Source organism: Channa argus, chromosome 3 (genome assembly GCF_033026475.1).
Source record: "Channa argus isolate prfri chromosome 3, Channa argus male v1.0, whole genome shotgun sequence".
Classification (NCBI taxonomy): Eukaryota; Metazoa; Chordata; class Actinopteri; order Anabantiformes; family Channidae; genus Channa; species Channa argus.
Genome location: NC_090199.1, coordinates 10170155 through 10187944, shown reverse-complemented (window position 1 = coordinate 10187944; position 17790 = coordinate 10170155). Strand labels below are relative to the sequence as shown.

Below are 17790 nucleotides of genomic sequence, written 5' to 3'. Positions count from 1 at the left end.
CTTCTTGTCAGAATCACTTTTCCTAAATTGGTTTGTTTTTATTGGTTGCATCTGTTTTCAGAGGTGAGTTCACTTACTGTACAGCTTTTCACTAAGTAAGTTGTCAAATTTCATCTCCAGGCAAGAGCATCAAAACAAAAGTACTCCACGTGGGCATTCTTATACACTTTATTTTGACAAAGTAAGCCATATTGTGATACAACAAGCTTTATTAACTTTTAGATAACTGATGTAGAGGGTTGAAAACGTCCAATATTTACAGACTTTTAGGAACTAAGGATGGCATCTTGGGCGACTGGCGCAGGAGGTAGAGCAGTCGTCCACAAACATAGACTCCTCCGGTCAAATGTCGAAGTGTCTTTGAGCAAGACACCGAACCCCAACTTTGGTGCTCCTGGTGAGCTCCCCCATAGGTGTGTGAGTCTGATTGTGAGTGCGAATGGCTGAATAAGAAGTTGTATAAAGTGTTTTGGGTAGCAGTAAAGTAGGAAACTGCTATATAACTTCAGACCATTTCCCATTTATCTTCTATTTGAGCTTCACCAATTGATTTATCATCCGCCTAGATCAGATACTGTTTACTCTGTGTATGTGTACTTTCATACAGGGCTACAACATGATTCATTTTTTTTTCATAAACTCACTGCATGCCATGCCTTGATGCCTTTCGTGGTTTGTGAAATGGCCTGGTCTCCTTGAATTTTATGAAGTCTTCTCTTGTAAAATTGCCCTCACCAGAACTGGGTCAGCTCTACCCTTGGTCTCTTTCTGAACTAGGCCCATCAGCTTGTTCAAAACTTTCTTGTTTCCATTTCTGATGGCATAAACCTACAAGGAGGCACAGCAAACACTAAACATCGCAAATGTGCAAAAATAATTATGTTGCAAATTAGAATAAGCATGTGAGTCCTTACCTCATCAGGGTGCGAGTCCACCACCTTCTGGCAGATACTGTGCAGCTGTGTAGTGTCACTAACAAGCCCCAAATCCTGCTCCTGGATGATTTGCAGGGCCGTCTTGCCTGAAGACCTCCACATCACCTGGAACACCTAAGAGATGGAAGAAACTGGTAAATCACAGGTGATAATCAGAATACAAGACTAACAAGCACCAGCCAGGGTTGTGTTTATTGACAGAAAAAAATAATTGCATGGTCTGTGCAGCTGACAGACCTGCTTGGCAACCGATGAGGAGATGTGTCCTGTTTCCTGGAGTTCCAGCAACTCAGCCAGGGCAGAAGGAGAGATTGGGCTGAAATTAAATAAAGGGGTAATTTAATTACACTTAAATAGATGAAATAGAATAGAATTAGTGATATAAATGGACCAGAAGAAGAAGAGAGAAAGAGGGGTAGTGTCAGCCTGAGAAAAGACAAGACTCTTTTAATGTTGGTGATTCAACTATAATGTGTTTGTCTCTGCTTGTTTATTCCCCAGGCTACCACACAAAACAGAATCAAAAAACCTGTTAGAATATATTAAATGTACACAGAGCTTCAGTCAGTGTTCTGCAGGTCAGGTAAATACATACGTCGCCTAAATATCATTAAAATATGAACACAACATTGTGAAAACATGTTTACAACACAACAGTTTAAAACACTGTGTCTTGTAGCTTAATTGAAGTAGAACTTGTAATTTTATTTAAAAATATATCTATTGTATATATGTTTGTTAAGGAGGAAATTAAACAGCATCCAGACTGGAGCCGAATAATGCTGTGCAGCCATACATCAGTAACCTAAACAGGGGCGAGATGAACAGCCCTGGAGAATGCTGGTGCTCGTGGTCGGTGGTGGGTGGTGGGTGGTGGTGTGGCTGCCCATCAAAATGGACTTTTGTTGATGCTTAGCGTCTTAAAATTAGGTGTTTTCTGATGGTTCGGTTGAATGTTGAGGTAATGTCGGTCAGTATCCTTCTGAAATAAATGTTGTTTATCTCCAAGGGGGACAGGGCTGGGACAGTGGAGGGAGTCAAGTGTGATGCGATGTCAGGATGTTGTGTGCTTCAGGTTGAGCCTCTCAAATCACTACAAGATGATATGTGGGAGTGCTACTGTGTGCAGTGGTTGCTATTCGGACAGCAAAGGAGAGACTTCTAGGGTGCTGGGATAATGCTGGTTGTTTTGAAGCATGTGCAATGACAGTTTGCTAAGAATATTGATTACCAGTTTCAAAGAGTTCATTTTTGCCAAAAGTAAGGAATTAAGAGTGGAAGCTGCATAAAGTAATGATATGGAGTTGAAAAAGCTATATATAGTTAATAAATAAACAAATCTTACTTTAGGCTGTGTGAGATAGTTCACAATTCTGTCATCATGCTGTCGCTACCCTGCCACAAATCTTCCTCAGGACCCACATTGAGCTTCCCCTCAGAGGCATCTGGCAGCCACTTTACTGAGGGGGAAAACCTGGAAGAGTGACTTGTCTCAGCTGCTGGAAGTGCCCAGGTGAGTTTTTAATGATATGTCTGGAGTTTTTTCTCTCTGCCTGCCTGACCAAATGCTTCCCAGTTTCTTTTATCCTCCTCAAGAACCTGGAGCCAGAATAGGCAAAAGGAATTTTAGACAAGCTTGAGAGGACAGCAGGGAAATAATTTGACTATGATTTTATGAACACTAATGAAAATATTTCCAGTGCTTTGACTCCAAGCACTCAGGATATTTCTTTGTTTTTCACCCCGTCCTTCTGGCCATGCTTAGTTTTTCTTTAACTTTTCTCTTTTTACCCAAAACAAATGCAACATTATGCATAAATAAACACCAGCTACATTGTGGTTTACTTTCACACGAATGTTTCACAGCAGTCTGGGAATGCTAGATAAAGTAAAGCTCACAGCATCTCATTACTTGTTTCAAGTTCATTTGCTCTGTAATGACACTGAGTTTATTTCAAAAAATAAAAAATCCCAACTACACTCCTCAAATTAAAATCTTACACTCAAATTAAAATCTTACACTCAAATTAAAATCTGGTGACTCTAACACACCCAACACCTGCATAATTCTTTTAGTTTCAGTCACTATTTACCTCCTATATAATCCACATTTTTACAGTGGAAAGCATTGAAATATGTGTTATTTAGCATCACAGTATGTGATCAACTCAAACTGTGGGAGACAACTGCTGTTGTTTTATTCAAAGCTGTTGGCTGGATAGGCATCGTCGTGTTTTTTTTTTTTTAAACATAAGAATAAATGATACCACAGCAACGTCTGTTTGCTTTAAAATATCACAATTGATCTTCAAGGGTGAGAGATGCAAACAACACGTTCTCCCACAAAGTAATGATTTCACTAAGGTAACTGGTTTGATAAAACTCTCATGGGTTTTTATCACTGACAGACAAAACGTTACGGAATCTGTGGTGATTTATTCACTTGTGTTATTGTTTTATGGAATATAATTGTTTAATCAGCATTTCTGTACATTAATGGTTCTATCTTATTATCCAACTGTTCAGCTAAGTAAGAAAAAGTAGTGACTATAGTTTTCTTTAATATGACATTGACAACCATGACACAGACCGTGGTCACAGTCATATCCAGGCGTTAAGCTTGTGTGAACTGATTAACATCGGTTGGTTCATCAATGCTTCTTTATAACTGCCTCATTTATAGCTGTGACAATCAGCCGACATCCCATCATATTTAAGCATGTATACAGCCCACATTAGTATGGCACCGGTTACTTGTCATTCTGTATACTTGATACTCCACAGTACTGTGGTGTGAAATCATGTGCGTTTGAGTCCCATTAACACGTGCGAGGAGAAGAGACACATTTGGTTCCACTCGTCACTGTTCGTCATTCTTGGTTTCACAGGTAAGACGGGATGCAACCACAGTGAAAGAGGTTCAAACTAGTAGAATTAATTTAAATTAAGTTTTATGTAATGTTCATATATTTTATTCAGAGGTGATCATTTCTCTCGGCAGAATCCATCTTGCTGCAAAAAACTCTTTTAAGGAGAGGAGCTTTTTATGCCTAATCTACCTGTATAAAAACCTGCTATAAATAGCTAATGACTTCAAGTAAGTATCTTGGACTGAAGTTTAGTCACGACTTACAGGATATGGAGCTGAATTTCCAATACTGGATGCACCAAATTGCATTAGGTGACAAGCTCTCAAATCAATGTTAGGTGACGTTTCAGTGTGACATGAACGTTTTTCACATGAGTTAAAGCCTTGAATCTATGTCTTGTGACACCTTAAAATCAAGAGAAGCCTCAAGGACAGAAACTTCATCTGGAGTGTGGGAAAAAAAAGTATTTTTGGCCAGTTTATGCCATCATTATAGAAAGTGAAGAGGCGACAGAAATTAAGGAATAGAAAGATGCAACAAAGGTCATTCGCCAGATCTGATCTGGTAACGTCGCGGTTCATCTCCAGCATCTTAACCTTTAAGCCCCTGGAGTGCCCAAAGCATGAGGGGATTTTTTATTTTACTTCTCACCTCTGGCTCACGCTAACGTCTTGTTGTTTGAGACGACCCAGCAGCTCATTTGTCAGCCAGCCAACCACCTTCCTTGGCTCCCTTTTAGTTGCCTTCAACACTGCCTCAAAGTACTCCACCAGTCCATCCTCATTCTGCAGCAAAACACAATGAAAATGCTTTTTAAAAAAATATTTAAATTCCTTTCACATTCACATTATCTAATTATGATCATCATTATGATTATCAGTATACAGCTGCCTCCTGGATTCAAGCTGAACTGCGTCCAAGCTCGTCTGCTAGAACTTGATCAGACTGCAATTAAAGGAAGTATGCAGGAAGCGGATTTAGTGAGGGAATTCACTGCTGTCTCGCTGTTTGCTTTCACCCACTTATAAACTTACCACCAGTGTGAAGCTGTGCTCGGGCAGGATGCCGTACATTTGCACCAGCCTGTCTCTTTTTACACTCGGTAGCTCTGGCAGCCTTTCCCTTATCTTCTGCACCACCACCGCCTGGCATGCATCAATGCCAGTGGGCAGCGATGCACTATCTTCATACACAATCAGAGGGGGCAGGTTGGGCTCCGGCATAAACCTGAGGGGGAAAAAGTTAGGTAGAAAAATGAAAGGCGGGCAATGCTTTATAACGAGTACAGATATGCTTAGAAATAACAAGTCTGGCTTATTTTGTCAAAATGTCCTATTGATGCTACTACACTTTTCACATGCTCCCCTAATCATTTGATTCCATCAACCTTTATCCTGTCAATCGTTTTCCCTCCTAAGCACACACAAACGCACGCATGCACGTACACACACACACGCACACACCTGGTAGGCCTATTTGTAGCTATTTAGCCGCCACATAATAGCTCATCATTCAGTCTCCAATAAGGACAAAATTATTATAATTATAATAATTATTATTATTTAAAAATTATGACCACATTAATAAAAACAAGCTCCTGGGATGAAAATCATAAGGAACATGCTGAAAGCCCACAAACTCACACTCACCTATAATCCTGAAGCCCCTCTTTGTCCCTCATAGGAATGGTCTCCCTAGTAGATAAGATATATTAATTAAGATTTTAGCATTTGCAGGTTGAAAGCTTTTGAAAATGTAAAAAAAGACACAAGAAATTAGACCGGATGAATTTATCTTTAGCTGCTACTGTATGTACTAATACTTGTACTTCAAGTTTCAACAATTACTTTATTAGTTTCTAACCAGAGAGCAACAACCATTTAAATACCTTTTCGAGCAAAATTACCAAATATTTCCTGGTTCCAAAGTCTCACATGTAGAGATTTCCTTTTATCTACAGTATTATAGTGATCTGATTATCTTTCCATGATTCTGGTCAGACAGAACTTGTCTTGTGTAGGAAGTATTAAGGGCAATTTCAATGTTTTATGATCTTTCATAAATCAGACCATAAAAAACATGTAGTAGTAGTACAGCCACTGCACAGAACAAAATTGAATGCACAGAATCTTTATGTGTCGGGATGTCTTTCATTCAGGCTAGTTGTCCGAACACTAGAGAAGTCAGATCTGTAGCCACCTTTGTAGAAATGAGAAGGCCAAGCAAATCACAAACCATCACCCTCTCAGACATGCAGGGCCACATAAGACGATCAAGGCCTCAGCTGTGTGGGAGCTAGCTCATTCTCTGAGCAGCACGCAGCTTACAAATAACGCAGGATGACGGCGGCATCCAAATGGCTCTATTCATCATCATTACCATGATGGTTCTTCCTCAGCAAAGCTTGGGACTAATGAACCAGGCAGTGATCCCAGTCAGAAGGTGTGGCTAAAGCTTGGCATCATGGTGCTGCTCTTTCATCCTCTTACCCTGATTTGGAATCATACGCCCGGGTCTCATTTTGCACCGTCCCCCCTCTCAGCAGGACATCAATCTGTCTCTGGATCTCATAGTCTGGTGATAAAAGCAACAACATGAATACAAATACAGACACATTATCCTATGACACTGCATCACAAATACAATTTTGAAGTAAATGCCAAGCACCAGCTGTTATAAACTGGCTATCCTCAGGTCTCTGACTAGTGCCATATTACACCTGTGATAAATGATGTTTTTCAGCCTGACTTTTAAATACCAGATCAAGCAGAGTAAATGTAAAACAACTTTAACGTTTAATAATTCAAGCACAGCACCACAGCATGTCAAAGCATAAATTTCTGGCTGTGGCTCTTTGTCAGCTTTTTAAGTGAATCCCAATTAACAGTCAGAGAAGTTAAGAGTTGACATAGCTTTTTTAAGTTAGCAGCTGCAGGAATGCAATTCAGTGACCTACGCTGCTATCACACAGCTAATTGCTTGTTAACGGTTGTCAGTCTTAAACTTATGCTTCACATGTCACTGTCAGTGGTGACTTTGGTTCCTGTTGTGATTTCTCTTCATAAATCCAGCTATATTGTTTGCGTTTCAACTAAAAACTGGGAGTAAAGTGATACAAATATGACATTTTTGTTATACCTGACACAAGATTCAAGTCGTTTCCCTTTGAGTTCTTGTACATATGCTTCTGATCTTAAAGGATGTATTTAGGTTATGTTTTCCATTACTGATGCAAGTAAAAGTTGCAATACTATTTAGTAAAAATGCTGTATTACAAATAATATACAAATATGTCGTATCAAAGTAATATTTTCATTATAAAAGTTCTATTTCCAAAAGGTACTCGTTATGCAGACACAAGGGCCACTGTGGATGTTCTTTCAGATTTAAGAGTTAATAATAAATTACCTTTACAACTTCAACACTAAAATTTTACTAATTAATGCATCATTAAACAATAACACCACACTAACAAAAACAACAACAACAACAACAACAACTGGTTATAATAACAAGTAATTATAATGGAGTATATAATTTAATTTTTCATCTAAATGTAGAGTAGAATGATAGGGGAGCATGAATTGAAAATATTAAAGTAACTAATTACAAGTAATTTTAAAGAAGTATATCTGCCAAACAATTTCTTGGCCAGAATCAGTTGCCAGGCAACCAGTGAAGACTCCAGGAAGTTACTAGTCCCAGCCAAGAATGAACCTGGTTCATAACACCCTATAAAATGGTGAAGTGTTGTTGTTACACTTTGGTCTATTAGGGTTTTAACAAGAGAGATACAATGTGTTAATTTGTGAGCTTTGGGGTGCTAGTGGGTGGATTTTGTTAACTTGGTAAAGACCAAGGTATTTTGTAGACCTCAGCGAGAAAGCAAACAGAATATTTCCCAATAGTGAAACTTTTTCTGTAAGTAGACTACTTAAGTAAATGTACTCAGTTACAATTTTCCTCTGAGTAGTTCTTTCCACAAGCATTTGGCAATGCCAACTAGTTAATTACTATTCACATAGAACAGCATTTAAGGAACGTTGCTAAATATCCTTTTTAACTTCATAGGTGCTTACCTATAGCCTTGGCTAGGTATCGAACACTGTTAATGTTCTTCACCTCTGTCCTGATGCCCAGCGGCTCACCTGGTCTGTGTACGGACACGTTTGCGTCTACTCTCAACTGGCCCTCTGAGGACACAAAGGTAAAAGATGTACTCTAACATGGAAATAAGTTTGGGTTTAGAGGTATGGCAGCTTAGAAGTGGGAGAGGGAGACACACAATCATTTCCATACCAGACATGTTGCCTTGACAGGTTCCCAGTGCTTGCAAGATGAGCTGAAGCTCTCTGACAGCTGCAGCAGCCTCCTCCCCACAGCTCATGTCTGGCTCCATCACCAGCTCCATTAGACCTACACCTGATGGATGTGAAGACAGATGTGTTTTATATCTCTTAGGTATGGATCCCATGGAGCCCTGCGAGGAACCTCAACAGTTCTGACTTTGCAGAGCAATTTAAATCGATTGAATAATGTCTGTCGGGTTTTATTCAAGTGTAAAAGCAAGAGTTGGTGTTATAAAAGATTTTGTTGCTGTCGATAAATGTGATGAAACAACCTAAATCAACAATGTGTTAGTGTTTCTCTCAAGATTCTTCTGACTTCTGAAGATGGTAAATGGACTCCACTTATAAAGCACTTTTCTACCTTAAACAACAAAGCACTTTTCAAAGCACAATTGCCTCTCGTTCAAACACTCGTACACTGATGGAAATGGAGCCACCATGCATGTCATCTGACTGGTCCGCCCAGAGCAAATAGCGGTCTACAAAAAGTGAATTTATTTTTTTATTTTTTTTAAAGCAACATGTATAGTTTCTTCTAACGGCACAGTTAAAGAAAGCTAGATCAGATTCTATGCACATTTTTCTTTTCAAGGGATTTGTTGATAATAAGGAAATTACAGAATATCAGTAGCCCTATATTTAAACTGTAGGGCACAGACAAAGGCTCTCTTCTTACCTGCTCTGTTGAGGTCTATGAGTGTCTGAGTGCGGACATCATCATGGAGACTCTTGCCACTGTCCTGCTCCAGCTGAATCTGTTTGATAAGGACATTTTTCTTGATCACCTCGCTCCTCTTTTTTCCTCCAAGGACGCTGTAAGTCAGCATGCCATCTACTGCAATGGGTTGCCGCTGCTGGGTAATCTGGTATCCAGCCTAAAAAAGGAAAATACTATAAAATTCAGGGAAGTAATGTTGCACAGTGATTAAAGGACACAAGTCTTAAAAATCTTTTTAGCAAGAAACTGAGCAATATTTTTGACTTCTTTTTGTGCCTGCGAGTCCCCTATTAACTTTTTGATTAAAAGACACAAGGACTGCTTATTATGTTGATAAAATAAAAGGTGAGTCAGGGACGACAATAACCGAAGTGTTTCCGCACTTATGAACCCTGTAAGATTAGGAATAAAAACAATCAATTTACAGGCATAATGACAATTACGTATAGGTCAGTAAAAGATTCAAATTGTCAGTAATTCAGTTTAATTTATTATCAGCCATATTTCAAATACTTTCTATTCTTTCATTTTGTGTAGCCAAAATTATTTTTCAACAGGAAATTAATTCACAGTGGAATAACAATGATGCTGCATGTGAAGGCAAAGCAGGCAACGCTAATTAAAACAGTGCTTGCTGTGTCTTCATTATAATGCAACAGGAGCTCTGCAATTTCACTCAAGGTTTCTCCGTATAAAAGTACCAGAATAAATGTTTCATATACTCCTTTATTTCTAAAAGAATCTGCTGCCCCAAGTATTAATTTTGTATGTTACTATGGCAACCACAACACAGAAACTAAACATTAATCATACTTATGCTAAAGAGAGCGAGGACGTGGGAGAAGAGATTGAGGGGATGTTAGTCACTGGCTTTTTGTACAATGGGCCTGATCAACACAATCAATCATCTCTACACCTCCTCCTTTTAGAACAAATGGAGGGAAAAAAAACAGACTATAGGAGATTTTCTTTTTCAGTTTGTGTTCTTGTTGGTGGATTCAATCTTCAAATGTGCTGGATTTTTTGAGTGGTGTTGCAGCTAATCAGAATTCCTCTGTTCTTTACTCAATGTGTCTCTTCCATTAAGAATGTTGGCTCTGCTGGCTGAAGCACAATACACACCACTGGGAATTAGGAAACATATACTGTATATACAAAAGATATTTCCTGCATTATAAATCAACTATGCCAAGCATGGGGCAAAGTGTTAATAGGATTCTGGGAGACACATTACATTTTTACATTTACAGTCTGACAGGACATTGAGCATTAATGAACAGTGATGCTCAAAATGTCTCTTTATAGTCACTGTTACAGATGCAGGCCTGATTAGATACTGTACATACAGGAGCAGACACGCACACACACACGCTCCAAACTCATTCATGTGTTGCAGGGCACCATATCATTTCAAAGTCACTTATCCAACTGGACCATGTCCTCCCCTCCCTCGCTGCTCCTCCACAGTGATGTTCTTCTCAGAGGTCACGCAGACATCCACTGCTCTCATTAAACACGTGCTTCAATAGCCAGGCCATATATGTTGATCTGAAAACTTATATGCCAATGAAATTGTAATAATTTGCATTTGCTGGTAGATCAGTGTGGGGCTGCTGAGGCATATCATTAAAGGGTTGTTAAAAACTTTATGCGCCTCGTCTGCCATTTCAACTCAAAGAAGGAATGCTGTTTGGGCAGTGGCATTAATCATTTAATGAGCAACTGTGGTGTTTTACAAAATGCAATCAGGGAATTCTAGTGGAACATATCAATAATGTACAACGCAATTTACAAATGCATTTTTCAGGGGCAGGATCATTTCTCCCTTGGCTCTGCTAGTGGTATAATTTTACAAGTGTGGACGGCACTCAAACTTTACATCGAATATGAAAAATATCCCATCATTTGCATAATTAAGGCCATTCTGACATCAGTTTCTCAAGCTATTTCACACAACACTCAAACAGATCAATCTTTCTTGTACTCAATCTTTCTGATGGGACATGTAGTGGATTTCAAACACAAATGAACGTTTCAGGGTCAACCTGCTGGCACCGATTGTTTGGGAACTCTCATAGAAAAATAATACCTGTAATCAGCTATTATCGTCCCTGCTGTGTGTCAGCTGCTGAGAATGAATCCAGTGGAGGTGATGCAATCTTCACCAAACACAGGAGGGAGCAAGAACCCGACATTAATCCCTGCCCATGGACTTTCTGGGAAGCTAATGTTTCTTTACTATGTTTATTGAAACATGTAGTACTGCCACTTTGTAATAAACAGTAAGTCTCTGATATTGAATGGAAAAAATAAATACAATTTTACAAAAAACTATTGTGCCTCATCAGGCCTTGTCAGTCACATTTTCACAAAATACTGAGGTCAGCTCAGAATAATCAGAAATATCAAAGAAAGAAATAATTTGGTTCAGTGCAAGAGAGTATTAAAAAACTTTATATTGAATTTACTTTCAGCTGCTGTCTGAGCATATTCATACTTCAAGTCATTTTTGAAACACCACCAAAGGAAAATGCAATCTGTCCCTAAGTTCCTCAGTCCATAATTACCCTCCTCATTATCTTGCCCAAAGCTGTGTTAGCATAATATCTTAGCAGGGAAGGACTTACTTTAAAATTCCAAATACAAATTTCTCTAACACCTTTCTTCTGAGAATTTCTGTATTTATTAGAGTGGGTCTCTGTAGGACAAGCCACTGTAGAGTTCTCATGACATTTTGTCTCTTCCATCTAAGCCTTAAAATGTCACTCATAATGGCAGTAAAATTACCCTGGGGCTCTGAGGGGTGGTGAAACCTCGCCATGCGAGTAGTCCATTACAGAGAGCAAAGTGAACATCACTTGGGTAAGACCGATAAATGGAAATATCAGTGTTAAAAAGAATGGTTGTGGATATCTGCCAGCACCATACCAAGCTGAAATAGTATGCTGTTAAGACATTTAAATACGAATCACACAGTATGCCCTGTCATGCCCATTGGATTGGTATGCAAGTACTGTTTTAGCAAGTTCTTAATTTGTTCAGATAGATTTGTCCAGCTTCCCACAATCTGGGGTAATATAGCACACACACAGTTTCTAAGTTATAAAACATTACTGGGACTTCATGACTTCAGTAATTATTCAGATTATGCGAATTTAAATAAAGCCATTCCCAATTATCAGCAAAGGCATGGAGAGGGCAAAGACGTAGATAATTTAAAAATAGAAGTGCCCTGAAGGAAATTGAGCTGGTTGTAAAAGAAGGAAGGAAAACACTGGCCATTTCCCTAAACAGCTAGTGGTATCATTCGTTTGTACACATGGCAAATAGCATTTTTGCTGCTTCAGCAACACTTGATTACCACTTAAATTAAAGCTCATGGCTGACAGAGTTCAGCCTGAGTACTGTGATGGAGAAGCTGGAGGCTGGAGACAACGTATATTGAAAGAAAAGACCCAGTGCGGTATTATGTACAGGACAATAGCAGCTCTACACTGCTCTCGATCAGTTAAGGTAAAACAAAACCCAGGATGCAACACAGAAAGCAACAAGGACTCAAGGAAGAAAACTCACTGGGAGGTCAGCATAGAAGTAATGTTTCCTGTCAAAAAGTGATTTCTTGTTTATAGTGCAGTTGAGGGCCAGTCCTGTGATCACTGCTGCCTCGACACATCGTCTGTTCAGGACCTGGGGATACACAGGGATAATACCTGACAACCTGACAATAGAGGGAACAATTATATTTATTATATTTGCTTCATTTCCATTAAACAGCACTTACAGGTAACGTGCCAGGCAAAGACGCATCAAAGAATGACACCAGGGAGTTTGGCGGTGCTGAGAAGCCAACCGGTGAGCCGGAAAACAGCTTGGTGTTGGAGTTAATCTGAGCATGGATTTCCAAGCCAACTACTCCAACCAGATGCTGAGGTGCACTGAAGCAGAGAGGAGCAAGACACGGTACAGACCTAGCCAAATAAAACAAACTTCTCCTATAAATGTGGCCTGAGGATTAAAAAAAAAAAAACAAGCAGAAAAGTACAACACTTATTTCAGTGTGGCTGAAAAGTATCCATTGAACAAGGCCTCTTTAAACAGAAGCTGCATCTTAATTCTTTACTAGACAATCTTTGGAAGCAGGTCATGAGTATTTATTCTGTTCACAGAGAGGCAATGAAAAAAAATCAGCAACATATATTAAAAAAACAAAGAAATTTGACTTTGTAAAAAATACTATTTGTGCTTTTGAGGTACAGTATAATGCCTCAATGCAATGCACAAAGTTTAACAGTAAAGGCAAATAGAAGTTGGAATTGGAGGAAGGACAACTCCATAACCAATATAAGGACATTTTGTTTCTATTTAAGTTTATAGAACTGTGAAACTCCAACAACAATAACAATATACTGCTTAAGTGTATGTAACACTTGTAGGCACACTTACTTTATTAGGTACACCTCTTCATCTGCTTGTTAAAGGAAATCTCTAATCAGCCAATCACATCGCAGGATCTTAATGATTTAGGCATATAGACCAGTCAAAACAATCTGCTTAAGTTCAAATTGACCATCAGAAGGGAATAGACAGGTGACCAACTGTAAATATGGCATCGTTGTTGGTGCCAGAAAGAGTATTTCAGAAATTGCTCATCTACTTGGAGTTTCACATACACCCATATCTAGGGTTTACAGAGAATGGTCTCAAAACGATAAAGAAAATATCCCGTGAGCAGTAGTTCTCTGGGCAAAAATTCCTCGTTGATGCCAGAGGTCAGAGGAGAATGGTCGGAATGGTTTGAGCTGATAGACAGGTATCAGTAACTCACGATGGCCACTTGATAGAAATGAGGTTGAAACAAAAACCATTTCTGAATTCACAGCAATTCAAACCTTGAAGAAGATAAGGCCTCTGCAGTAGAAGACCACACAAGGTGCCACTCCTGTCAGCTACGTACAGGACACTGAAGTTACTATTCAAAAATTGCTCACAAAAATTGGACAATAAAAATAATGGGAAAAACACTTTGAGAGGTTTAATTTCTTCTGCTCACTAGGATGGGTGGGTGAGATTTTGGCATTTACTGTACTCAAATAGCCTCCACAGTCATCATAACTCAATCCAGTAGAGGACCTTTGACATGTGTTGGAACAGGAGATTCACATCATGGATGTGCAGCTGACAAATCTGCAGCAATGGTGTGATGCTATCATGTCAATATGGACCAAAATCTTTAAGGAATGTTTCCAGCAACTTGTTGAATCAATGTGACTAAGAAAGAATTATTGCTGTTCTGCAAGCAACACGGGGTCTAACACTAAAAGCAAGCTGTAACTAATAAAGTGGCACGTGAGTTTATAATAGCTATAACAAGTTAAGAAATAGCTTATAATGTGTACAAAACTATGTAGTATGAAACTGGGACACAACAATAGTTTGGTTTTATGTCACAGCCTGTTTTGGCTTAGACTCTATCCCATAGTGGTGCCCTCCTCGGTTTTCATTGTGCTGATGTGACTAGGAGTCTAGAGATGTCTGGAAAGTATAGATCAAGCAAAATATAGTTGTGTTGGATTTTAACCCAAGAGGACACACTGGTAAACTACCATTCTACCAGCAGTTCTGTGGTCAACGTTTTAAGGAAATAGTCTCATCAGTAACTTGAAGTGTGGTTATTTTTCCATTATCCAAAGCAACTTACAAGTCAAGAACACACACACCAGTGGCAACTTAGTGTTCTGTGTCAGGGACTTTTGGATGACCTGCTCCTGAGGTGCAGCCATCTCTTATAAGAACACAAGAGTATCTCAAACACCACTTGAATCATTGTTGTAACCTCTGCTTGCCAAGGTGCAGCCAATGTAAGGATTTGTGCCTTTTTGATTTTATGGTGCAGGAAACATACACAGTGTTTAACAACTTGATTTTGCTTGAGATCCTCTTGTGTTCTTGGAACTGAACGTTACGACCTCTGCAATTTAGTACGTTTTTATTCTATTTTCTCCTATTCTAACTTTTATTTTCTAAGACCCACAACTTCAAATATTATAATAACTTTAATGCTTTTAAAGTAAGAGGAAACATAAATACTTAGATGATAATGACAGCCTGTAGGTAACCATAGCAACACCTTTTTCCCCACGCTACCTTACAAGTCAGCTAACACAACAGTTTAGCCAAGCTATGACCTAAATGGTAACTTTTACATAACAAGTGACCATTGCAACATATCCTTGTTTGGTTCATGACTTAGTTTAGCCAAGTTTAAGTATGAGGTTTTTTGTTTGAATATACAGAAAAAATATTAGTTCTTAGCATCCTTTTCCTCAATTCAACAAACACAAACTACTTCGCATTAGCAGCATTTCTTACCTTTTCGCCCGTAGCTGCGGTTGACTGTGGCATAGTGAACCTACTGTGCTTATTGGTCTAAATACACACGAAGCCTTTGGATACAATATTAATATTCGTTTATTCATACTATGTAACTTTAGCAGCTCAGTTGCTGCAACAGAGGGAGCAGCCATGTTGTCGATTACAGTGGATTACAGCCTACACGGGAGATGTAGTCCTTAAAGTAACAGTTACTGTGGACACTCTTTGAGAAAACTACAAATTGCAAACTTATGCGAATTCCGGCTTCCGTCATACGTTTTATCACATCCGGCCTGACAACTGGCGGGACTTCTTCACGTGTTAGGTGAGAAATAGTCTGTTTACAGACGTTTTATATGTTGTATTTAAACAACACGATGGCTACAAACGGAAATAAAGCAAGTGGACATCCAGATGAAATGTTGCCAGTTTCTTCAAGCGGCCGCAGCAACGGTTTTGGTACGTCGCAGCCAGTTTTGGAAAATGGAGCAGCCACGGAGTCATCGTCTCATTCCAACATGCTGAACGGCGGGACAGCGCAGCCGGAGAGGTTCACCTTCAGCCCCCAGCCCACCATTGAGGACATTCGGCGGTTGCAGGCAGAGTTCACGGACGAGCGGGACTGGAACAAGTTCCACCAGCCCCGCAACCTTCTTCTGGCGATGGTCGGGGAGGTCGGAGAAGTGGCGGAGCTCTTCCAGTGGCGGGGGGAAGTGGCTGAGGGCCTGCCGGACTGGAGCGAGTCGGAGCGGGAGCAGCTTGCACAAGAGCTGAGCGACGTATTAATCTACTTGGTGGAACTCGCCGAGAAATGTCGAGTCGACCTTCCACAAGCAGTGATCCGTAAAATGGCCTTAAACCGACTGAAATACCCCGCCAGCAAGGTGCACGGATCTGCCAAAAAGTACACAGAATACAAGGACTAAGTTTGAAGATGACAATCAGTGGTTGCACGACTATTTACACGTTTCGTTGCAAAGACTCCTGTAACCGTAGCTGCTTTTCACTTTGTTGCCAGCATGCTACAGTTTACCTGTGGTCTGCTGTTACCACACAACGTTTTATCCCATCGTTCAATTGAAGAATTTAGTTGGGTTTTTCTGAATGGACTTGTTACATGCTTTCATGAATGAATGCAGTTATTTTGGGATATGCTCTGTAATGCAGATCTGTTAGTTAGTCCCACGTGGAGAAAATAATGCTTTTATTGATCTTAACTGTCAAATCCTGTTTTATTCTGATCATTAAGTGTTTGAGTCAATTTGAGCCGCTGCATATTCTACAAATATTAGTTGTGCAGTGCATTTGGGGGTTAAAATGACTGAGTTCTGAGTTTGGTTTCAGCATAGGAGTGGATTAGTGAGGAAGTGGAGTTTAAGCATACAATCATTGCCTTGAAGTTTTCTGACATTGACGGTGTAATGCAGCAAAAGAGTAACTGATCTGTTTTTATTAGTTTTTTTTTTAAGATGGTCCACATTTCCTACCATGTTTGCATGACTACACCTTCTGGTTAGTTCACAACACAACAGTTATATTTTCCTTCAAGTAAAAACTTCTTTAATTCCATCCTTTGCATTTTTTACAGATTTTAAAAAAGAATTAGAGTTAATTAAAAACAAAGTGATGGTGGGAGTAGTCTGTTTGCTGTCTGGATACTGTACTAGAGATTTACTCTCTTTCCACTGCATGGTACACATTTAAAATGATGCAGACAAACACAACAGGCATGCAAAGTTACTTCTTTACCTATGTTAACTTTTTACAGAGCTGGTTACAGAGGTTTATTTTATAACATGGTCATTTTGGAGCATATTGCTTGTGAATTGTATTGCTTTATACTGTGTGTGTGTGTGTGTGTTAGCCCACCCTTTGAAATGGGGACATGCTGTTATAAAGCAAATCCATTCAACAAAAAATAAATCCTATTTCTGACCTTTCAATGAGATTCTATTGGTTTATCTAAGAAAACATGGAACTCAATATATGCAGCCAATTTCTCTGATAATTCAACCAGCTATCTCTGGTAGGTAACATGAAACCATTGCAGCCTTCCCTCTTCCTTGATATCATTTTATTTGGTAAGATGCTGCATTACATGTTGCCTGGAAATGTTATGCTGTTAGGCCTAAAAGCATAATGTTATGGAGACATAATAAAACGTGCAGAGGGAATGATGGCTTACAGTAATTAGTTACTTGGAGCTTGTAATCATCTCATTTAAATTAGCAGAATTTAATAGGGAGTTAATGGGGGGGAGAGTGGATATGATATTGAGTGGCTTGTCCAATATATTCCCACCTGAAATTAACAGTTGATAAATTCTTAAGCAAAGATTTGAAAATCAAAACTCGTGTATGTGAAAGAGACAGGGATTTAACACAGTGATGAAAACATCTGTCTTACTTTTTCTTTAATGTGTTAGGAGACAAACATTGCCCTCAGCTGTAAATCCTGATATTCACCTAGAAGCATGAGTCATCCATGGGCTGCAGAGAGGAACAGTCATGCATCACTAAAGTGTTGCACTGTGTGCAAGTGGAGCC

At 39.3% G+C, this 17790-nt stretch overlaps 2 protein-coding genes across 4 annotated transcripts; one reads left to right on the top strand and one right to left on the bottom strand.

The window, feature by feature from the left end:
- Nucleotides 1-152: 152 nt before the first annotated feature.
- gatb (glutamyl-tRNA(Gln) amidotransferase, subunit B) lies at nt 153-15542 on the bottom strand. 3 transcript variants are annotated; one of them, XM_067497178.1, is made up of 13 exons: nt 15242-15542; nt 12654-12840; nt 12446-12559; nt 8831-9029; nt 8105-8227; nt 7885-7998; nt 6295-6379; nt 5455-5499; nt 4840-5032; nt 4457-4590; nt 1173-1251; nt 915-1049; nt 153-828 (listed from the first exon to the last, which is right to left on the bottom strand). In XM_067497178.1, the coding sequence occupies exons 1-13, from the start codon at nt 15394-15396 to the stop codon at nt 703-705; spliced, it is 1689 nt and encodes a 562-aa protein (XP_067353279.1). In that variant the 5' UTR covers nt 15397-15542; the 3' UTR covers nt 153-702. The 3 variants fall into 3 exon arrangements, with proteins under 3 accessions (XP_067353279.1, XP_067353280.1, XP_067353281.1); XM_067497179.1 differs by having other exon boundaries at nt 12654-12807; XM_067497180.1 differs by lacking the exon at nt 7885-7998.
- Nucleotides 15543-15600: 58 nt separating this feature from the next.
- Nucleotides 15601-17187, top strand: dctpp1 (dCTP pyrophosphatase 1). Its single transcript, XM_067497182.1, has one exon. It carries the CDS (start codon nt 15601-15603, stop codon nt 16168-16170), a length of 570 nt encoding a protein of 189 aa, XP_067353283.1. The 3' UTR covers nt 16171-17187.
- Nucleotides 17188-17790: the final 603 nt, after the last annotated feature.